Source organism: Bos indicus, chromosome 8 (assembly GCF_029378745.1).
Source record: "Bos indicus isolate NIAB-ARS_2022 breed Sahiwal x Tharparkar chromosome 8, NIAB-ARS_B.indTharparkar_mat_pri_1.0, whole genome shotgun sequence".
NCBI classification, from domain to species: Eukaryota; Metazoa; Chordata; class Mammalia; order Artiodactyla; family Bovidae; genus Bos; species Bos indicus.
The window spans coordinates 39644466-39668524 of NC_091767.1; the positions used below are offsets into that span (position 1 = coordinate 39644466).

Consider the following 24059-nt stretch of genomic DNA (forward strand, 5'->3'; position numbering starts at 1 on the left):
ATTCATAAACAAAGAGTCAATACCTTGATACACAGAGACTTTCCCTCATCAACTTCCCCTTATCAGTTTGTATAGGAAAAGCAGAAAAAATGGTTGACTTTTATTACTGATTTTCAAAAGAATGGGTTGATTTCCAAGGATGATCAATACAGGGTTTTTTTTTTAAGTATCATAATAAATTTGTGGATGTAACCTTATTTAATGTGTAATCAATTGATCTGTAGTTATTTTTATTGGTAGTTAGATTGTCCCATCTTTGGCTAGTAGGAGCCACTTCAAGTTGGCTTCCGTGCCCATTTGACATGACTCTAGTAGCCTTTGACAGCTCCCTTGATGTCTAGGAATTTTACTAGATACTGTCAAATTCTTAATCATACTAATTACATTGTCTCACCTTCTCACCAACCTTTCATCAGAATATTATGTCAAGCTTTAGTTTCTTTACCAATCTAACTAGTGAGAGATGGCATCTCAGTGTAGTTTTAATTTATTTATTTTTAATGAAGTATCACTGATTTCTTTATTCCCCATTCAACTCTGATTTTCCCTAGTCTCCCTTCCTGGAAGAACTTTGCTTTCTGCTTTCAAATCTTAGTGACCTTTCAGGGTCCCATCCTCTTCTGTTGCCTTCTACATAGTGGCTGATGCCACAACCATCCATTTCTAGCTTTCCTTGTCCCTGAGTCCTACATTTCCTAGGAAGTTCTACATTCCCAATTTCTAAGTCCTTTCTGGACTTATCCATGTACTTACCTGGAATCATAAAACCCAACATGAGTAAAACTAAACTTATTTTCACTGCCAATCACATGGCCACACCCCACCCCAAACATTTGCAGTTTCTATCTGAACAAATACGTCTATTCAGGGGTATAAGTGAGAAGCATCAAAATCATACTCAAGGACTCCCTATTCCTGTAGCACAGACCCAGGTGATCACTGCATCCTACCCATCCTGCCTCTAGGAGACCTTCATAAACTAGCAGCCCTCACCTGTCCCCAAGACACAACCCTCACCAGCTCTCTTTAGGGCATGATAATTCCTTACTATCTCTGCCTCTAAGTGAGTGCAGTGAAGAGGTGCTTTTGTTTTGTTTTGTTTTCCAACTCATACCTACCAAAATTTCTACAATGAGCCAGAAACAGCTAAAAGTTCTTTCTGTACCACTGGAGTTATTTGGTTAATGTGCAAATTCTAAATTCTCTTTCCAAAAGAAAATTACTGATTCTGAATGAAGGTCAATTCCTCAGCACAGCCTCCAGTCTCCACAGGCTCCTGCTCTCACTTTTCATCCCATCTTCCACTTGACATCCTTGAGTGACCTGCATTCAGGCCACACCACATCGCCTGCCGCTCCCCAGAACGGCTGGGCACTGTTCCCTCCACAGGCCCACATTTCTATCCACAGCACTCCTCCTTCTTTGTCCCGCTTTACAAGCCTCTATTCTTCAAGCTCAGTCCAAATGCCCTGTCCTGTCTACAGGAAAAAGCAGAGGTTAAAGGCATGGGCCACAGAGACAGGGCTCAAATCCCAGCTCTACCATTACTAGCAATGTTATATGGGAGCAAATTCCTTAAGTGTTTGAAGCCTCAGTTTCTACATCCACAAAATAGGATAGAAGTGAATTCAGACTCACTTTGAGGTTAAGAATAAAGTATATAAAATATAAATGTATTAAACTCCACAATCAAAAGACACAGAGTGGCTGAATCGATAAAAGAAGATCCAACAAGAGACAAATGAAAATGAAAACAGAACATACCAAAATTTACGAATGCAACAAAAGGAGTACTAAGAAATTTTATACTGATAAGTGCTTTTCTGGTTGCCTGATGTCCTCCGCCAGCATTCAGAAGTTGTTCTGTGGAATTTACTCAGCGTTCAAGTGTTCTTTTGATGAATTTTGGGGGAGAAAGTGGTCTCCCTGTCCTATTATTTCGCCATCTTAGGACCGCCTGATAAGTGCTAACATTCTTTCTATGAAAGGAAGATCTCAAACAGCCTAATTTTACACTAGATAAAGAAACCAAATTCAAAGTTGGCAGATTAGACATTAATAAAACAGAAAAACAATAGAAGAAACTTAATGAAATAGTTGATTTTTTGAAAAGATAAAAACTGACAAACCTTTAGCTTGACTAAGACAAGACAAAACTCAAGTAAGTAAAATCAGAAATGAAAGGAAATATTAACAACTTACGCCACAGAAATTGGAAAACATCATGAGGGACTATTATAAATGACTATATGTCAATAAACTGGACAACTTAAAGAAATAAATAAACCCCTATACACATAAAAACTTTCAAGTCTGAATCAAGAACAGAGAGCTTGAACAGATCAGTTACATGTAAAGAGATTAAACCAGTAATCAGAAAGTTCCCAACAAAGAAAAACCCATAACCAGGTGGCTTCAGCAGATGACTCTAATGGTGAATTCTATCAAATGTTCAAAGAAGAATTAACACCGATGCTTAAACTTCTAAAAAAAAAATCTAAGAGGAAACACTTCCAAACTCATTTTATGAGATTAGAATCACCAAAGCCAAAGATAATACAAGAAAACTGCAGGCCAATATATCTGACAAACATGGATGCAAAAAACCTCAAAAAAATTAACAAACTGAGTTCGACAGCATATTATAAGGGTCACACAACATGACACGGTGGTATTTATCCCTGAAATGCAAGAATGGTTCAACATATGCAAATTAAACAATGTGATACCTCACATTAACAGAATGAAGGATAAGAATCACATCATTGTCTCAATAGCTGCAGAAAAAGCATTTGATAAATAACACTCTTTCATGATAAAAAAAAAAAAAACAAAACAAAAAACCTCTCAACAAATTAAGCATGGAAGCAACTTACCTCAACACAATAAAGGCCATGTATGAAAAGCCCAAAGCTAACATTATCTTTAATGGTGAAAAACTGAAAACTTTTCCTATAAAATTCAGAACAAAGCAAAGATGCCCACTCTTGACATTTCTGTTCAGCATAATACTAGAAGTCCTAGCCAGAGTAATTAAGTAAGAAAAAGAAAATGCATTCAAATTGGAACGGAAAAAGTAAAATTATCTCTTTTTGCAGAAGACGATCTTATATGTAGAAATCCTAAAGAACAGCACCCCCCCAAAAAAACTGTTAGAATAAATGAATTCAATATAGTTGCATGATACAAAATCACCATACAAAAATCAGTTGAGTTTCTATACACTAACAACAAACTACCCACAAAAAATAATCAAAGAAACAATCCTATTTACAATAGCATTTAAAACAACCTAAATTCTTAGAAATAAACTTCACCAAGGAAGTGAAAGACCTACACACTAAAAACTACAAAACACTGATAAAAGACATTTTAAAAGACTTTAGAGGAAAAGACAGGCCATGTTCAAAGACTGGAAAAATTAATATTGTTAAAATGTCCATACTTTCCAAAGCAATCTGCAGATTCAAGGCAATCACTATCAAAATCTCACATTTATTTTTAATAAAAATAGGGAAAAAATAAACCTAAGATTTATATGAAACCACAAAGGACTCCAAATAGCCAAAGAATTCTGAGCAAGCAGAACAAAGCTGAAGGCATCACAGGTCCTGATACCAAAATATGTTACAAAGCTACCAAAATCAAAACGGTATAGTACTAACATTAAAAAAAAAAGACAACAGAACAGAGAGCCCAGAAATAAACCTATGCATATCTAGTCACTTGACCTTCAACTAGGTTGCCAAGAATATACAATGGGGAAAGGATATCCTCTTCAATAAACACTGTTGGGAAAACAATACCTATATGCAAGAGAATGAAAGAGGATTCTTATTTCACACCAGGTACAAAAATAAACTCAAAATGAATTAAAGACAAATGTAAGACTTTAAACTGTAAAACTCTGAGAAGAAAACAGTGAGGAAGACTTTTAGCTTCAGCAATGATTTCTTGAATACCAAAAAGGAAAAAAAAAAAAGGAGGCAAAATAAACAACAGAGTGAAAAGGCAACCTATGTAATTAGAGAAAATGTCTGAAATTCATATATATGATTAACACTCAAAAGATACAGCACACCTTATCTTACAATTTAGTAGCAAAATGAACAAACAACTCTACTTAAAAATGGGCAAAGGGCTTGAATAGACACTTCTCCCCAAAAGACACACAAATGGCAAACTAAAACATGGAAAGGCACTCAATAATCACTAATCACCAAGGAACTACAAATTAAAACTACACTGAGATATCACCTCACCCCATTTGGACAGTGATTATCAAAAAATAAATAAGTAAGAAGTGTTGGTGAGCGTATGGAGAAAAGGGAGTCCTTGTACACTGCTAGTGGGAACATGCACTGGTGAAGCCACTATAGAAAACAGTATGGTGATTCCTTGAGAAATTAAAAATAGATCTACCATCTGATCCAGCAATCCCACTTCTGGACATATATCTAAAGAAACTTAACTTAGGATCTCAAAGAAATACACATGGATTCCTATATTTTTTTTCAGCATTATTTACAATAGCCAAGGTATAAAAGCAACCTAAATGTCTACCAACAGACAAATGGATAAAGAAAATGTGGTATATGGATTCAATAATGTTATTCATCCTCAAAAAAGGAAATGTTATCATTTGTGGCAACATGGGTGAACCTGGAGGATATTATGCTATCTGAAATAAACCAGATACATAAGAACAAGTACTACATGATCCCATTTATATGAGGAATCTAAATAAGTCCTGCTGCTGCTGCTGTTAAATTGCTTCAGTCGTGTCCGACTCTGTGAGACCCCATAGACGGCAGCCCACCAGGCTCCCCTGTTCCTGGGATTCTCCAGACAAGAACACTGGAGTGGGTTGCCATTTCCTTCTCCTAGACACTTACTATACACTGTAATGCCTATATTGCATACTTAAAATTTGCTAAGAGGATAAATCTTATGTTAAAAGTATTCTTATCACAAAAAATTAAAATAATAAAGAGGATGAAAAGAAACTTTTGGAGGTGATAGAAACACTTATGGCACTGATTGGGCTGATGGTTTCACAGGTATATATATATCTCTCTCCAAACTCCTCAAGTGGTACACATTAAATATATACAGTTTTTTGTATGTCAACCACATCTCAATAGTTTAAAAAATAAAAAACAAATTAAGTATATAAATTATCATAGTTCAGAATAAGCAATTACTAAATGGTAGATATTATTAATTACTAGTCAGCTCTCTCACATCTTCCAGACAAATACGCCACTCTACTCTTAGTTCCTCCAACCCACTGAACATCATCTACATCACTTTATACATTATAGCAGAATTATGTATCTGTACATTCATTTCCTTCACCAGACGATGAGCTCTTCTGAAGCAGGGACTACAGTGCATTGGTAGCCCCCAAATCAAAGCCTTCAAGAGAGTGTAACAAACAGTGGAACTGTTTGCTTAAGTGTTAATCAAAAAAAATAAATGAATCAATCAGTCAGTCTAGTTATGATGAGGCAGATAATAAAATACCCTATCTCAGCCAATAATTACAAGTTCACTGTTAAGATTTTTCCAAGATTGTTGTCTGGAATGTGAAGCCAGGTGGGCCCTAGGGAGCATCACTGCAAACAAAGCTAGTGTAGGTGACAGTACTCCAGTTGAGCTATTCCAAATCCTAAAAGATGATACTGTTAAAGCTGCACTCAATATGCCAGCAAATATGGAAACTCAGCAGTGGCCACAGAACTGGAAAAAGGTCAGTTTTCCTTCCAATCTCAAAGAAGGACAATGCCAAAGAATGTTCAAACTACCACACAACTGCACTCATCTCACACACTAGTGAAGTAATACTCAAAATTCTCCAAGCCAGGATTCAGGAGTATGTGAACCGAGAACTTCCAGATGTTCAAGCTGGATTTATAAAAGGCAGAGGAACCAGAGGTCAAATTGCCAACATCCGTTGGATCATAGAAAAAGCAAGAGAATTCCAGAAAAATTATCTACTTCTTCTCTATTGATTACACCAAAGACTTTGACTGTGTAAATCACAAAAAACTGAGGAAAATTCTTAAAGAGCTGGGAATACCAGACCACCTTACCTGTCTCCTAAGAAATCCGTATGCAGGTCAAGAAGGAACAGTTAGAACTGGACATGGAACAACAGACTGGTTCCAAATTGGGAAAGGAGTATGTCAAGGCTATATATTGTCACCCTGCTTATTTAAGTTGTATGCAGAGTACATCATGTGAAATGCCAGGCTGGATGAAACACAAGCTGGAATCAAGGTTGCAGGGAGAAATACCAATAACCTCAGATATGCAGATGACACCACCCTTATGGCAGAAAGTGAAGAGGAATTGAAAAGCCTCTTGATGAAAATGAAAGTGGAGAGTGAAAAAGCTGGTTTAAAACTCAACATTAATAAAATGTAGATCATGGCATCTGGTCCCACCACTCCATGGCAAACAGATGGGGAAACAATGGAAACAGTGACAGACTTCACTTTCTTGGGCTCCAAAATCACTGCAGATGGTGACTGCAGCCATGAAATTAAGACGCTTACTCCTTGGAAGGACAGCTATGACCAACCTAGACAGCATATTAAAAAGCAGAGACATTACTTTGCCGACAAAGGTCCATCTAGTCAAAGCTATGGTTTTTCCAGCAGTCATGTATGGATGTGAGAGTTGGACTATAAAGAAAGCTGAGTGCTGAAGAATTGATGCTTTTGAACTGTGGTGTTGGAGGAGACTCTTGAGAATCCCTTGGACATCAAGAAGATCCAACCAGTCAATCCTGAAGGAAATCAGTCCTGGATATTCACTGGAAGGACTGATGCTGAAGCTGAAACTCCAATCCTTTGGCCACTTGATGTGAAGAACTGACTCATTTGAAAAGACCCTGATGCTGGGAAAGACTGAAGGCAGGAGGAGAAGAGGACAACAGAGGATGAGATGGTTGGATGGCATCACCAACTTGAGGGACAAGAGTTTGAGCAAGCTCCAGGAGTTGATGACAGGGAGGCCTGGCATGCTGTAATCCATGGGGTCGCAGAGTCAGACATAACTGAGCGACTGAACTGTTGTCTGAAATGTAAATAACCCTGGGAAGAAGTAAACTGTTATGAGTCATTCTTATCTTACTGAGGCAAAGAAAAAAAAGTAAGAAATCTGAAGCTAATGCAAAGGATACGCCATTCCTCTGATACGTTTGATCTTTCCTGGATCTATGAGTTGAATAGGCTTCAGGACCTTCCTCACAGGACATGAAAAAAACACTTCACCTCCTCCTCCAGGTGGCATCCCCCGTCGTACAACCTGTAGGCATAGTGAAAAAGAAGAGGTCAGGATTCAACAGAGTGGATGACACCTAGCCAGGCTGGTGTACACCAAGAATGAAAACCAACATTAGAATGCAGAAGGCTTTCGAACCCAACTTGTCCATCTCTTCAAGATCAACAGAACCTAATGTCAGCTCCACAGGGGCACATGCTGAGCAAGGGGACTACGTGGTGTGTCAGAAAAAGCAGTAGAAACAGAGCCTGCATGTTCCAGTCAAAGCCAGACAGGTCACTTCACCACCAGAACTTGTTTCCTCAACCTTAAAATGAGGGACTGGTCTAGCTCATCAGCTTACCCACTTCTTAACCACCAAGAACCCTTTTCTCCTCTTCTGGAATTAAATGGTCTATAAAAACTCAATAGTTTTGAGTTATTAAATAAAAATGAAGTAATTTCCCTTCAAAAAGCAGAGATGCTAAACAGCTTAAGTTATCCAGTGTTATCACCCTGGATTGATATAATTCCCTTAAATAGCAAACAAACAGATGCTTAAATTACTTCAACTAGGTTTTGAAAGTAAAGTACTAAAAAGTCTCAGGGACATTCAGATTGGTAGGCTCTGGACACAAATTAAAATAAATGATCCAGGTCAGAGAGGTAGCATGGTCAGAATCCCAGCTCCATGACTTATTGGCTGAGTTGTTACGAGTCAAGGAGTTAATGTATGTAGAATGTTGACAACATCTACTACCACTAAGTAAGTGCAATATATCAATTACTCTTGTCATTACTAAAGGGACCCTTTCAGCTCAAAGTCTGCAATGCTAGGTTCAAGAATTCTTATAATGGTGACTTCAAACGTGCCACACACACACTGGGCCATACAGCTCTTCCAGTGAGTTGGTAAGAAAATATTTCACACTGATTTATGCCACCAACAATCTGGACATTCGTACCTTTAACTCAAAAGATTCACCATCAATCCCAAACTGTTTCAGTAGAGGGAGTGCTGTTGCCTTCAGAACATCAACCTGCAGAATAATTTCAGGAAAAAAAAAAAAAAGTTTAGTTAAACCTTGAGATTGAAAGAAGAAAGAATCCACAAAGCCGGTTAAGGCTTAGCCTCCAGGTAGATGAAGCAGTCTGGTAAAGAGAAAAGAGGCTGGCTTACAACTGAGGGCATGGGTTGGCTCTGCTCTCGACTAAAGACTATGATTTTATAAGCCACTGGCTTCTCTGAGCCCCTTTTCCACATTTATAGTAGTACACACCTACCTTATGAGTCATCATGAGCATCACATGCTATCACGCAAAAAGCACTAAGAAACTGCTGGGCTCATGCAGAAAACAAACTGAGACCTCTGCTCATTCTTACAGGTATAAACACTAAGCAAAGACATGGCCTCTTTAAGTATTCTTTATTCAACATGACTATTTCACGTTTAGAGCTGGTGGCACTCCAGGCTAAAGTGAATCAACTATTCAGCCTAACAGTTCTACCTAAGAATCCTGCTGACACCTACACACAGGCAGTTAAAGGTGGTGGTGATTCTACAAGGCGCCGGGAGCCTCAGAGGAAAGACAGTCTCAAACTGCAGCAAACAACAAAAACCCCTAAGTGCAAAGGAAGACATCCACAGTCGATGGCAAGACACTGTCAAGTACAACTGTTACCATCTCCTCATTCGAAACTCCTAGGAGGGCTGCGATCCTTCCTTATTCATTTGCAGATTCCTCACAGAGGATAAGGTGATATTCAAATCACGTTATCCAAGAAGTCAGTGACTGCTGTCTCAGCGGCAACTAGGGAAACAAGAGCAATCCCTTCCTTGTTCCCAATGGAACAAGAGATGTTTCTCAGCCCTGCAGGGGCTGATCCTACAACAGGAAGCATTGAGGGCAAGCAGCATAAGCAGAGGCTCTGGGAAAAAGCCCTGGTCCCAGTCCAGGCTCTAGTTTGCTGTGTGGCCTCAAACAAGAAAATCTCAATTTCTAAATTCCCTTGTCTCTAAGGTAAGGAGCTCAGCCTGCCTGTCTCCAAGTTGCTACCAAGTCTTACATGCTAACATTCAACAGAACAATACTCCAACAGGGCTTTATGGCAGAGAACAGTCCCCAACCAAATATTCATATATCAGAAAATTAACCAGAGGTAGAAATGACCTATGTATCCTAGGAACATGTTCAGCATGGATCAGGTGGGGCAGAAGCAGTTACTGAGAAAATCCATTAAAGATTAGCTAATTTCAATTAAATATTAAAGCTACACACAACTCAGAAACTTAAAATAGGCATTTGGAATTGCTGAAACCAAGAAGAATTCAGTCAAGGCTAGTACGAAGGGCAGCTGGGGAGAAGACCAAGCCAGATTCTGGAAAAGGTGGGGGCTGCCAGGACGCCGGTTGCTCCGTGAGCATGACTCCTGGAGCTAGGCGGCCTCCAGCTCTCCCAGGTAAGAGAAAGGCAAGAGAACAGAACACCCCTGCTGGTTCATCCCACCCACACCTGGAGTCAAATAGGAGGAAGTCAAATTGACTGAGGGCCAGTCAGGAGCCCAAATATAACTGCAGGTGTGGTCCTGTCTCCTGGGTCACTCTCCATCTGACACGAAGGGCAGGCCCCTCGCTGTGGTGGGACAAGGGCTGGAAAGGCAGCTGTGGCCTGGAGCCCCACTCTGCCTCTTACAGCCTCTGAGGCCCGGACGCTCTCTCCTCAGGGCTTTGGCTGCCTGCTGTAGAAAGAGGGGCCCAACTAGAAAGTTCCATAACCTCAAGCTCCACACACTGGATCTAGCAAAGTGGGGGTGGTCTGCGGGTTCTGCTTCAAGGAAACCTATCTGTTACTCTGAAGTCAGAGAGGAAAGGCAAAAGTCTGACCCAAGTGGAACCTCAGGCAAAGGCACCACCCTTACAGTCCAATCAGTCAACAAGTAGAAATATGATCAGACCCATAGCTTCCCAGGTGGCCCTAGTGGTAAAGAACTTGTCTGCCAATGCAAGAGACATAAGAGACTCAGGTTCAATCTATGGGTCAGGAAGATCCCCCAGAGAAGGAAATGGCAATTGAATATTCTCCAGTATTCTTTCCTGGAGAATCCCATGGACAGAGGAGGCTGGCAGGCTACAATCCATAGGGTCGCAGAAGAGTCAAACATGGCTGAAGCACCTTAGCACACACCACAACAAACAGAAAAAGGGAAGAAACCTGTTCCCTTCTGAAACAGTGATAAGAACATCTACCTAACCCTCATGAATCAAATAAATACGGATACTGACAGAGGTCCACCTAAACAAGTGGCCAGGACACAGCAGATTTCACTCTACTTCTTTTCCCTGCTAGGATAGCCCTGAAAGAGGACGGACTCTTCACTCACCGTCTGGCCAACTGCTGGCACCAGTAAATATCAACTGGGGGCACCAGTATCAAATCACTGAGACTCAAAGGAGACCTAGAATTTTTCTTTTCAAAATTTCCCCCCATTTCCTATCTTTTTGTCTCCAAAATGTCCCTACCCCTTTACAAGGCTCATCCCATCACTGCTGCTTCTATCCTCTGGATATCTGTAGGTGGCCTTATTAAGCCCTTCTACCCTTCTCATTTTAACTTTTTCCTTCTCCATTACAGCCTACAAACGAGTGCAAGTTTCTCTCACTTAAAAATTCCCAACCTCAGCTCTTAAGGGGATATCCCATCTAGCATTCTGGAAGAATCTCCCAACCTTCTATGGTTCTATTTCTTACTCATTCTGAACCTGTGTGTGATCTTGCACCCTAATGATACTGTTCTCTTAAAGCTCAACAGAACTTCTCACTGCTGCATCTCCCTACCCAATCCCAACTCAACTCCTGCAAGGACTGACTCTTGGATCATCCCTAGCTTTTCAGAACTCAACTCCTTGGCTCCTCCAAATCCTTCTATTTCCATAGTCACTGTCTCCAGCTCCTCTTCCCCAACTCACTCCTTATACACTTATTCCTCTTCTTCATCTATTCTCAGTCCCTGGAACCACGAAGCCAAAACTCTACTGGCCCACTGAGGCTAGAAGGGGACGTTAAATGAATGATGAGGTCAGTTAAGACCTGTGTCCAAATGGAGCTCTCACGCCTCTTCCCAAGAGGGCAGGTGCTACTCTGCTCTGATGGATTGCTGTTGTGGAGAAGCCACGCCAACCTACTGCAATGAAAAACTCTGGGGTTTCAAACAAGAACAACCAATTCAGATACACACACCAACACCAACACCACCAGCACACTGTGCAGACCAAGAGAAAAGCACCTGTCAGACTTACTGAGCCAAAAAGCCAACAGTGATCAAACTGGGTACTAGTCAACCTCATTCTCCTACAGAGTGAAATGTCAGTAGGTAAGATCCTGATGATCTGAGGCTCCAAACAGTAATTCCCAACTGGACATCCCCCATGGATATCCCATCAATATCCCAGAGAATAGGACCAAAATCAGACACATCAACTATCACCCCATCACAATTTTCCTCTTCCCTGTGAAACTCTTTCTGATCACTATCCTTTCAAGTCAACTATGACAGAAATCATGGAGTTACCTGTGACCCCTTCCTCCTATCCCAACTCCAATTAGTTATTGAGTTATGAAGCCCCTCCCTCCACAATGCCCTTCATATTTGTCTACCCTTCCACTTCCCTCTGCATCAAGTTCATACTGGTTGACACCTTGGCAATTTACCCTTCTCTCAGCTCTACAGTTATCTTCCTAAAACCATGACTGACTCTGGGGCTTCCCTTCCTCTTGAAAGCCCTCCCCAGCCCTCAGCACTCGGCTTGTGCGTCTGCCAGAGCCCAGAGTATCCAGCCTTGTGGTCTCCCTGGCTGTGTTCACAGCTGTTCACCCCATGAAACCACATTCCCTACGGGCAGAACTCATCGTATTCATCCCTGTGTGCAGACAGTGGTGTGGACATAAATTGATGGGGAAACTACACATTAAAGAGAAAGTTTAAAACGAAGAAGCCACAGGCTGAAGAAGTTACTCTTTATCCAGGATTAGGTGTATTTATTTTATCCTGGGCTGGAGCCAGGTACTAACCAAGGTCATTTTAGTCCTGTAGCTTGTGAAAACTACAAGAAAGCCTTTTAATATACTGCTAGAAAGAATAAAATACTATTTCTAGGGAATCTATCAATTAATCTTTGTCATTGTTAATATGTAAATATGTAAATTTTTAGTACTGTCAGTAATAACAGCTTTTAAGATCACTGGCAACTATAGAAAGAGAATACAAAACTGGGATACATGGTGCCAACATCTGTCTGCTTCAGGGACTTTTCCCAAGAGTCAAGGCACCTACCCCCCCCCCTCCCAATCTGAAATAGTAGAGGTCTCCACTCTTACTTTTAACTGAAGAACCCATTTCCTACAATCTTCCGGGAAAATGTGAGAAATAAGCAACCACTTGAAATTACTTTGAAATTCTAAACAGTTTATGCAGCATTCGTATATAGTTAAGAATATCAGATCTTGCACTCTACTTTGGATCCTGGGAAGACTTTATGTACCCGAATCTTAAGAATTCAGGAATAAACCTTTTATTGCCCAAGAACACATTAATCATGTTTATAACCTCATCAGCATCCTGGTGAATACCAGCAGTCTCTGCTTTGGAGCTCACTGCACCACCTAACTGGTCTTCCTTGGTTAGGGAAGCCACACACATCTGCCTCTGAAGCTACCCCTTCAGTGGTCTTCTTCTAATGTCTGCCAAGGTGAAGACAAGCATCCTCAGTTAGAACTTCACATCATGGCCCTCAGCTTGAAGATATCTTCTCTGGACAGCAGAGCATCCAAAGGAGGGGATCGTTGCCTCACTATGAAAGGTCTAAGGCAGGCCTGCTCCAATCCATCAATCTCCCTCTCCCCAACCTGTCTGTCTTTTTCTCTCTCTCTCTCTCTCTCTCTCTCACACACACACACATACAATAAAACCCATCCCAGACTGGCATTAAGACAGCTGAGGTAGCCACAATGAATATTCTAGTTGTACATTAAACTATCCTCCCCACAAACACAACACGCTTAATAAGAAGCTTGCTGATGCTCACACACTGGCAAAGCTCATATATACCTTCCCTGCCCTTATACCCTTTCTCTAAATCTGCAAACTCTTCTCAGAAGAAGAAAGTCCTAAAGTGTACAGTTGAAGCCTAAGTCAAGATTATGCTGCAGCATGCCAAGAAGATATTATTCTCTGCCTAAAATCCTGATCTGCTGCCTTTCAGCCTCAACTGTCACATGACCTTATGAAAACTCCACTCTCACAAACTTCAGTCAACAGAGCCATATTTCATGTCAAACACGATGAGACTGCAAGCATCTGTTCAGAAGGTTCTTAGACATAACAATGAAAGGCACCTTGAAGAAGATTAACAATCGTCACTGAATCTGATGATTATGAGTCTTGGCTCATCTGCCTTCTGGAGTGATTAATCTCTAAACTTCAAGTTAAATAACAAAACAAATGTGTTTTATCAGGAACTAGTTTCTCAGAAGTTAGGTGTAACAGGAGACAAAAATCACAGGGTGGTGTGGCCTCACTACTCACCGAAGGGTCAACCTGGTCATTGGTCACTCCTCGCAGAACTATTCTCAGCGGGTGCTTCATAAATGGAGCCAGGCAGAGCAGACTTTCCAGATAATACCCAATGCCGCGAAGAACGCTGCAGTCATGCTCCATGGACCCACCATACAAGAGGCCGGGCTGATAATATAAGGTCGTTCCTTATAACAGAGGAAAGAAAGTCAGCAGAAGAAAAAAAAAAAAAGTGTCACAAAGGCAATGAAACAGTCAGTCCCAAGGGGAAAGTCTGGCAAGGGCATCCAAGAGTTCAAAATGCCATTCCTGAGAGCCCACATACTTCACTCCAAAAGCTGACTCATTACTGTCAAGTCCTTGTAACAATAATAAACTGTGAGTGTAATTTAATAAACAGTAATAAATTAAACCCCTCCCTAAGCCATCTGAATTGCCAGAGTCACAGCAGGGCACAGAGGAGATATATCCTAACAGGCACCTTAGTCTCCCAACAGCATGCTCTCAGATTGTGCCAATGTCGGGGTTTACAGATGATGTTCTGAAATCATCGTGCCAGCAATCAGCTTCTTCTAGGCCCAGGAAATCAGATTTCCCAATACCATAGTCACCAAACTAGGTACCTAGAGAAGGCAAGTACTTATGGCACTCATTTCCATTAATAGTAACTATTTTAATTTAATAGTAACAAATGGAAATGTCTAAAATTATTGAACTGCTTTAGTGAAAACACTTTATCTTTCTTTATTCTTTCAAATATGCATATCATCCAAAAAGTTTCATACTAGGTTTACATATTAGAGGAAAAACCAAATAAAATATGCTAGATGATTCAGGGGATATGAAGAAATGAACACAATATATTTTTGATACTAATAATCCCTGGCCAAGTTCTCCTGGCACAATTTACCAATAAAGAAATCTAACATTAGAGGAAGGAACTAGGTTCAGTCACCAAAAGGAAAGCAGCGCTTGGGAGTTTGACACAAGAAATACAGGTTTTACCATATTAAAAAATCAAAATCACAATAATCACTATCAGAATCATATTCTAATCAAAGTTAGAAAACTCTACTTTAGTTATTCTAAATACTATTCATGACTCAAAACAATCTTTTAGGTCCAAAAGCCCCCAACTCCCAAAGACTATAACCACTGAACTCTGCACTAAAATCTGTCTATGCTGGCAAATTAACCAAATAAGAAACTAACCAGATCATCAAAATGAAGGCTGGGGGGGGGGGGGGAGGAGGGGGGGGTGAGGGGGGGGTGAGGGGGGGCGGGCGGGTAGACACAAGAGGTGGAAGGAAGCAGGATCATATAAATATCTTATTTCTCAACTAAGCTGTAGAAAGTGAAAGTGAAACCACTTAGTCATGTCTGACCAAGCTCCTCCATCCATGGGATTCTCCAGGCAAGAATACTGGAGTGGGTTGCCAATTGCTTCTCCAGGGGATCTTCTTGACCCAGGGATTGAACCCAGGTCTCCCACATTGCAGGCAGACACTTTAACCTCTGTGCCACCAAGGAAGCCCTTAACTATAAGAATACAGTCTCTCAGAAAACCTCCTATAGAGACACAGAACTTCAGATCCAAGTACTAACATCAAAGATTTCAAAGGGAGGAAAGGAAGCCAGGTTGAAAGAAGAAGGGGGAGGAGGCGAGAGAGGGGGGCGAAAGGGGTGGCCTTACAGACATCTCCTGCCACCTACAGATACTCAGGCGTTATGGGACTTTTCCCTGGGCCTCCAGAGAAGGGAGGACTGGAACTCGGCCCTACCAGAAATCAGACCAGACCAGAACCAGAATTCGAATTCTCTGCCATGAGGAGGTGATCAGTCTCCAATCCTCAGCTCATGCTGAGGGCCCTTCGACCAGATTCCTGTGTCCAGGACCGGGGGACTAGAAAAATGGGGAAGGATAGGAAGGGTTAAGGAGGGGAAAGAGAGAGGGAAGGGGAGAGAGGTCAATAAAGTCTCTTGTTCCTTACCGGTCGGGGCACTCTGGCCAGTTGTCCAGGTCAGGAGGAGACCAGGGACAAAAGGGTCCCAGTTGCGGCCACTGGGTCTGGTCCATTGGCAGGCAAGCTGGCCCCTGAGTACCCCGAGTGGTCAGGATGTTGGTCTCAGAGAAGAAGAGTCCCACCAGAGTCGCCATTTGTTGCAGGAAGGCAGACCCCTTCCAGGGCCCAAAACTGGGCTCTTGTCTAACACTCGGAAATGAATTGTCCGAGGAGACACATGTGCTGACAAAGCAAGAGATTTTATTGGGAAAGGGCACCCGGGTGGAGAGCAGTAGGGTAAGGGAATCCAGGAGAACTGCTCTGCTGCGTGGCTCGCAGTCTCGGGTTTTATGGATATGACCATAAAACAACAGATATGACCCCAAAACAACAGAATTTCTTGTCCTCTGAATCACCAATAAAAACCACTGAAAACATCCCCAGCAATTTCAAAGTAAAGGAATCAAGAAAGACTAAAGGAATCATAGCTTGCAAAGGGCATCTGATGTTTTACTCCTGAAACCTGTTCTCTGTGAGGTATGGCTGAATGCAGCTACAGATCAAGTCCCATGGCCACTTATAAAGCCAAGCTTGTCTTCTCCCTTAACAGAGCCAACATACAGAAAAGTTCAGTTTCCTCTGTTGAATACATGTTTCTCCCTTAACAGAAAACACATAGAAAAGTTCAGTTTCCTCTGTTGAATACATGTGCAAAGGCACATAGCTCATGGAGACAATCAAAGCATGTTTGCCATGATCACCTATACAATGTAGATAACAGTTTCTAATAGCAAAAAAAAAGAAGGAAAAAAAAAAACTAGACAAAAAGCTAGAAACAACCTAAATGTTTATCAGCAGGGAACAGTCAAATAAGTTATCATGTATCCATACAACAGAATACAATGTAATGCCACTGAAAAATTGAGATGGACCTGCATGTGCCTGGCAAGCAAATTCCCTGAGACATCTGTGCTAATAAAAAACAGCTGGCTGCAGAACAGTATGAACAGCCTTATCCTGTTGATGGTTTGAGATACAGAAGTGCCCATGGAAGCAAATACATACAAAGGAGACCAGGACAAAGTCCCCATGCCTGCCCCTGGGAGAGTGAATGGAAGGGGAAACAGGTGAAGGGATTTTCACATTTTTTGCACATACTTATATGAACTTATTTTAAAAGACAAAATAAAAAAAATTAAAATTCATCACATACAGCTACCTCAGAGTTTGTTGTAAGATTTTATTGTGACAACATAAGCTACATGGACACTGAAAAGCTGTACATAAAGTTAGGTATAAAACACTTCTATTGTTTAAAAGAGAGGAGGTGCTTGCCTGTTTATCTGAAATTTTCACTCTTCTCACTTCCTTAAGTCAAATATATGTCCCTTAAATTGGCAATATCACATACTATCTTCAGACAATCATATCACAGACAGGAAACTGGGTCTTTCCATTCAAATACAATATTTATACCATCAAAAAGAGTGAGTAACAGAGGAATATTTAAGTAGTACATGTAAGTGCTTTCAGGAATGGGAAGAAAAGGAGCTTACCTGTTTGGTTTATTTCAATTCGAGAACCATTAGTTACTTTGTCCAACAGTCTTATGAAGCTGGCTTCAAAATCTGTGGGGAGAAAAGAAAACTGATTGGCCTCCAATTAGGTCATTTTCAGACAGCAGATCCCATCCAAGTGCTGCAGTGCAGGGTAGGTTACTTCCTGCATCACACTGGGTTCTTCACAGGACCTGGGTGAGCACACTGGCTAAGGAATCTGAAGCAGTTGAGAAGCACTGACTAGCATTCGTATGTTTTGCTGTTGCTGTTGTTCAGTCGCTAAGTAGCGTCCAACTCTTTTGCAACCCTATGGACTTGGCCCACTGGGCTCCTCTGTCCGTGGGATATCCCAGGCAAGAGTAGTAGAGTGAGTTGTCATTTCCTTCTCCAGGGGAATCTTCCCAACCCAGGAATCAAACTCGTGTCCCTTGCATCTCCTGCACTGGCAGGCAGATTCTTTACCACTGAGCCACCTAGGAAGCCCATATGTACGTTTAGTAGAACTATTAAAAACAACTCAGTTTTTGTATTCCACCAAAACATAGGAACTCTACCAGCAATCTAATGGGATATTAATTTCAGCAGCATAACACCCATTTGTTCTGATCTCAGGAGTGTGTGCCAAATGAGAGAAAGAATAGAAAGCAGGAAAGAGTTTTAAAGTCAAACTCTTACTTGCTGCAGAATACCCTTCAATCTCAGAGACAGTAAAAGGTCACTGCCTCTCTCATTCAACAAAGTGCCCTTTCTCCCTTCCTCTATCATCTTATTGATCTAGAACTTTCTAATCAGTTCAGTTTTTAATTTTATTACAAGGTACCTGAATATACAGTATTATTGTCACTTTTTTAATGCATGAAAAAGATTAGAAGAAAAAAACACCAAATGTTAATAAATAGGTTTCTCTTCACAGTAGCATTTTATATGAATTTTTGTTTAAATATGCTTCAAAAAAATTGCTTCAGTTACTTTTATGAATAAATTGTTATCAAAGCTGTTGAGTTTGGCAGAAAACAAAATTCTGTAAAGCAATTATCCTTCGATAAAAAAATTAATTAAAAAAAATACAAAAGCTGGGTTATTCTCTAAAACATGAGGGGGTAGATTGTAAATGTGAAATATGAAAAGACAGAGAGAAGAATCAGAAGGATATGTTCTCTGTTCTCCTGAATTGATATTATATACATACAACCCACTACAGTATTCTTGCCTGGAAAATCCCGTAGACGGAGGAGCCTGCTGGGCTACAGTCCATGGGGTCACATGGAGTGACTGAGTGACTTCACTTCTTCTTTCTTTCACATACACACACACACACACGGAGCTTTAGCTTCAACATCCCTCCCATGAACGGAAACAGGAAGACCAAGTCTTCTATACTGAAGGCATGGTGACTGCCTGATGCTTTCAGGCAGTTCCTGCTGCTGCTGCTAAGTCGAGTCCAACTCTGTGTGACCCCATAGACGGCAGCCCACCAGGCTCCCCCGTCCCTGGGATTCTCCAGGCAAGAACACTGGAGTGGGTTGCCATTTCCTTCTCCAATGCATAAAAGTGAAAAGTGAAAGTGAAGTCACTCCGTGTCCAACTCTTAGCGACCCCATGGACTGCAGCCTACCAGGGTCCTCCATCCATGGGATTTTCCAGGCAAGAGTACTGCAGTGGGCTGTTACTGCCTTTTTCGTCAGGCAGTTCCTACTCCTCTAATAAACCAGCAGAGTTTGAGAGCACAGACCTTAACAGTAACCTAAACTGATCCCAAAGGGTGAGCAGATCAACGAAGCAATTCCCATCCACCTGTTGTTACTTAACGCTGTCCCATAACTCCTGTTACAGCAAATTCTGCAATCTGTACAAAGAGCACTAGGCTAGAAGTCAGAGAAGCTCCCTTAAGTCCTGAAATAAGGCATAATGGCTAATAACAGAAGCTGTGTGTTAATGCTTACATTATATTAATCCTCATAACCACTAAGCAGGAAGTGCTTCCAGTTTTACAGAAGGCTAAGGCCCAACTGGCACAGTGAAGACTTGAACCCAAGTCTGCCCTTCTCTATAAAACCAAACCAGGGCTGGGTTTGCCTCACTCAGTTTAATCTCTCAAAGCTAACCTCCCCCTCTAGAAAATCATACTACCTTTCAATTGATTTACTGAAGGTCCTGCAGATGACTTAATGAGTCCCCAGTCAACATTTATCTTTAATGAAATTAGAACAGAATAAACACTATCAGTTACATAGTAAGGGTGCTGTTCATGAAATTTTAGTCTCAGTTCAATATATACTTGTATATGTATTGGGTTACGTAGAAGTAGCACCACGAAAGTTGAAAGGTTAAGTCAGCTACAAAATTGAACTACATATTATTTCTATGGTCTTTTATATAGAATATTGTATGTTTTAATGTAGGCAGGATGTATTAATGCCATGCCACTGTCTACCTATGTTTATAGAAAATGCGAGGTATTCTGCACAAAAAAAGAAAACTTGACCTGCTCAAGCTTTCAGGCTGCCTAAATGGGTGAGACAAACAAGCATTTATGAATAAAGTCCAAGATTATAAACCCCATAGCTTTTATAAATTAGTAAAGAAAAGAAAACAAAAAATTACTTTGAAAGTAGGGTGTTTTTTTTTTTTTTTTTTTGCAATCCACAGGGGCTCTTGAGCATGAACACAGTTTAAAATGTCCAGCAGAGGAACACAAGTAGGAAGAAAATGAGCACTTATGAAGACCTCCAGACAAAAACCATCCCCAGATCACAGTAAACAGGTGCTTTAGAAGCCGTACCTCAAAGACCCAATGCAGAGCTAGTTCCTGAATCCTAGTAACAGTGAAGATACAGCTCCATCACCTGGTACGAAAAAGATTTCAAGTTCGCCTAATAATAGTCAGACTGAAGCCTCAAACTTCGTTAAAACAAGATGTGTAGGATTCCCTGCCACCTCACTTCTTCAAGACTGCTCCTAGGAGTACAGAATTTCAGATATTGAGCATTAGGGAGGAAGTTCCCCCCAAAAGCACAATTTTACTAGATGGTTTGAGAATACATAATTAGGTTACACAGCTATAAGGAGAATCAACATGAACGCCACAATGGTCAGGAGACTGGCTACCACTAGGGGCATGGAAGGGAGAGGTAAATAAAACAGGTCAGTGAAGGTGTGCACAATGCTCTCTTTCTTGACCTGGATGGCATCACACGGATGCTCATTTTATAATCCTATGAGAACTACTTTTATGTTTTATGAATTTTTCATGTTATTGTACTTCACACTTTCAACAAAATTGTCCCATTTAAGACCTTTAATTTCAGGATTCCTTAAATACTACCTCCCATACATAATGACCTCCCTTCCCTAGACCCCCAAAGAAGGGAGTTCTTCATTTCTTTAAAGGGGTTGGTAACTTCTAGAAGACTTCAGTTCAGTTCAGTTCAGTTGCTCAGTCATATCCGACTCTGCGACCCCATGAATCGCAGCACACCCGGCCTCCCTGTCCATCACCAACTCCCGGAGTTCACTCAGACTCACGTCCATCGAGTCAGTGATACCATCCAGCCATCTCATCCTCTGTCGTCCCCTTCTCCTCCTGCCCCCAATCCCTCCCAGCATCAGAGTTTTTTCCAGTGAGTCAACTCTTCGCATGAGGTGGTCAAAGTACTGGAGTTTCAGCTTCAGCATCATTCCCTCCAAAGAAATCCCAGGGGTGATCTCCTTCAGAATGGACTGGTTGGATCTCCTTGCAATCCAAGGGACTCTCAAGAGTCTTCTCCAACACTACAGTTCAAAAGCATCAATTCTTCGGCACTCAGCTTTCTTCACAGTCCAACTCTCACATCCATACATGAGGACTTAGTGGCACTCAATATTGGCACTAAGCCTGACCCATTCCTCACCAAAGAAAGGCAAAAAGCCATTTCTTAAAGGAGGGGACTGAAAAAAGGAATACAATCCAAAGATCTACCCTTTAAAAACAAGGAGCAAATCTCAAGAAACAGATTCAACTTAAAAGTATTGTAATGACTCAAATAAATTATGACATATCTATATACTGGAACACTCAGCAGCTATCAAATTAGTGAGATTTTTCATACATTGATATGAATCATCTCTATAGTATATTGACTGGGAAAAAAGTAAGATGCAAATGGCCTCTGTCTGAGAAAGGAAACAGTACCTATTTGCTTATTTATGGAAAGAAAAAAAGAGTCCTGAAAAGAAACACAGCAAACCAACAACACTGGTTGCTTCACACGGAAGGAAGATTGAGAAAGAAACAGACAGACTTTGTAAACCGCTTTGTTTGTTTTGAATTTCATGTCATGTGTACACATTTTTAAAAAATACATAAAAATTAAATTAAAAAAAAAAACAAAGGTACTGTAATACAATTTAAAGAACCAATAAACACTGCTCTCATTAAATGGCCTATGAAAGGTCTTTATAATACAACATAGCCATCATTTTTTAAATAACTGCTTAATTACAAAAGAAAATATTCACACTATTTTGAGGAAAACAAATTTTAAGTAATATATACAGTGTGATTACAATTCTGTCAGAGACAGAACTAAAAGAAAAGACAGCAAACTATTAACACATGAAATTAGGACTTACTATTTTCAACATTTAATCCAAAAAAGGTAGAAATTACAAATATATACCCAAGTCTCAGAATAAATTAAAGGATGTTCACTCACTTGGAAATAATATATATATAAGGCATTTACATATTTTATATAATTATGCAGAATGTGACAAATAATAAGTAATTTGACCTTACATACATCCCATCTTTCCTAAATTATAAATCATGTGAGTTCAGTTCAGTGGCTCAGTCATGTCTGACTCTTTGCAGTCCCGTGGACTACAGCACACCAGGCTTCGCTGTCCATAATCAACTCCCAGAGCTTGCTCAAACTCATGTCCATCAAGTCAGTGATGACATCCAACCATCTCATCCTCTGTCATCCCCTTCTCCTCCTGCCTTCAATCTTTCCCAGCAGCAGGGTCTTTTAAAATGAATCAGGTCTTCGCATCAGGTAGCCAAAGTATTGGAGTTTCAGCTTCAGCATCAGTCCTTCCATTGAATATTCAGGACTGATTTCCTTCAGCATGGACTGGCTGGATATCCTTGCAGTCCAAGGGACTCTCAAGAGTCTTCTCCAACACCACAGTTCAAAAGCATCAATACTTCAGTGCTCAGCTTTCTTTATAGTCCATCTCACAACCATACATGACCAATGGAAAAACCATAGCTTTGACTAGATGGACCTTTGTTGGCAAAGTAATGTTTCAGCTTTTTAATAAGCTGTCTAGGTTGGTCATAACTTTTCTTCCATGGAGCAAGCATCTTGTAATTTCATGGCTGCAGTCACCATCTGCAGTGCTTTTGGAGCCCCCCAAAATAAAATCTGTCGCTGTTTCCATTGTTGCCCCATCTATTTGCCATCAAGTGATGGGGCCAGATGCCATGATCTTCGTTTTTGAATGTTGAGGTCTAAGCCAATTTTTTCACTCTCCTCTTTCACTTTCATCAGGAGGTTCTTTAGTTCTTCTTTGCTTCCTGCCAAAAGGGTGGTGTCATCTGCATATCTGAGATTATTGATACTTCTCCCAGCAGTCTTGATTCCAGCTTGTGCTTCATCCAGCCTGCCATTTCACATGATGTACTCTGAATAGAAGTTAAATAAGCAGGGTGACAATATACAGCCTTGCCGTACTCCTTTTCCGATTTTGAACCAGTCTGTTGTTCATGTCTAGTTCTAACTGTTGCTTCCTGACCTGCATACAGATTTCTCAGGAGGCAGGTCAGGTGGTCTCGTATTCCCATCTCTTTCAGAATTTTCCACAGTTAGTTGTGATCCACACAGTCAAAAGCTTTGGCATAGTCAATAAAGCAGAAAGAGATGCTTTTCTGAAACTCTTGCTTTTTTTATGATCCAGTGGATGTTGGCAATTTGATTTCTGATTCCTCTGCCTTTTCTAAAACCAGCTTGAACATCTGGAAGTTCACGGTTCACGTACTGTTGAAGCCTGGCTTGGAGAATTTTGAGCATTACTTTGCTAGTGTGTGAGAACCCAATTTATAAATCTTTCTGTGGCCTTTTAAGGAAATCTTTGCCTTCACCAAGCTCATGAAGATGTTCTCCTTGAACTTCTATATTCATGTGGAAACCACTACATCTGATAAATTTATTCTTCATGGTTTTTGAAACAGTTTACTGAGAGATGGACGTTCAATTTTGTCAGGTGTCTTTTCAGTAGCAGTTAAGTTGGTTATGTGATTTTTTTCCCCCTCATTTTTGTGTTTAACCTTACATTTAATTATGTTATACTTTTCCATGTGTTTTATCTGTAGCCAATTCTTGAGATGTACCCTTCCTAATCATACTGGATAGTTTAAAAATTTGTTATGATCTATTTTTTAAAGATTTATTTAGGGCTTTTCATTTGGCCTCATTAAATGAGGTTATTTTGTAATTTAATTTTTTTGTGTGTGGTGCTCTTAAGTACCCTACAACTGAAGTCATCTCTGCTGCTGCTGAGTCACTTCAGTCGTGTCTGACTCTGTGCGACCCCATAGACGGCAGCCCACCAGGCTCTCCCGCCCCTGGGATTCTCCAGGTAAGAACACTGGAGTGGGTTGCCATTTCCTTCTCCA

At 40.7% G+C, this 24059-nt stretch overlaps 1 protein-coding gene across 2 annotated transcripts in view; it reads right to left on the reverse strand.

Annotated features, from left to right (window-relative positions):
- Positions 1–24059, reverse strand: part of RCL1 (RNA terminal phosphate cyclase like 1) — a 194802-nt gene that overhangs the window by 156343 nt on the left and 14400 nt on the right. For both annotated transcript variants that reach the window (XM_070794583.1, XM_019965997.2), the window contains exons 2-5: positions 17399–17470; positions 13852–14027; positions 8235–8309; positions 7190–7314 (exon numbers count right to left, since the gene is read on the reverse strand). In XM_070794583.1, coding sequence (XP_070650684.1) covers positions 7190–7314; positions 8235–8309; positions 13852–14027; positions 17399–17470 — 448 coding nt within the window. The remainder of the gene's footprint in view (positions 1–7189; positions 7315–8234; positions 8310–13851; positions 14028–17398; positions 17471–24059) is intronic.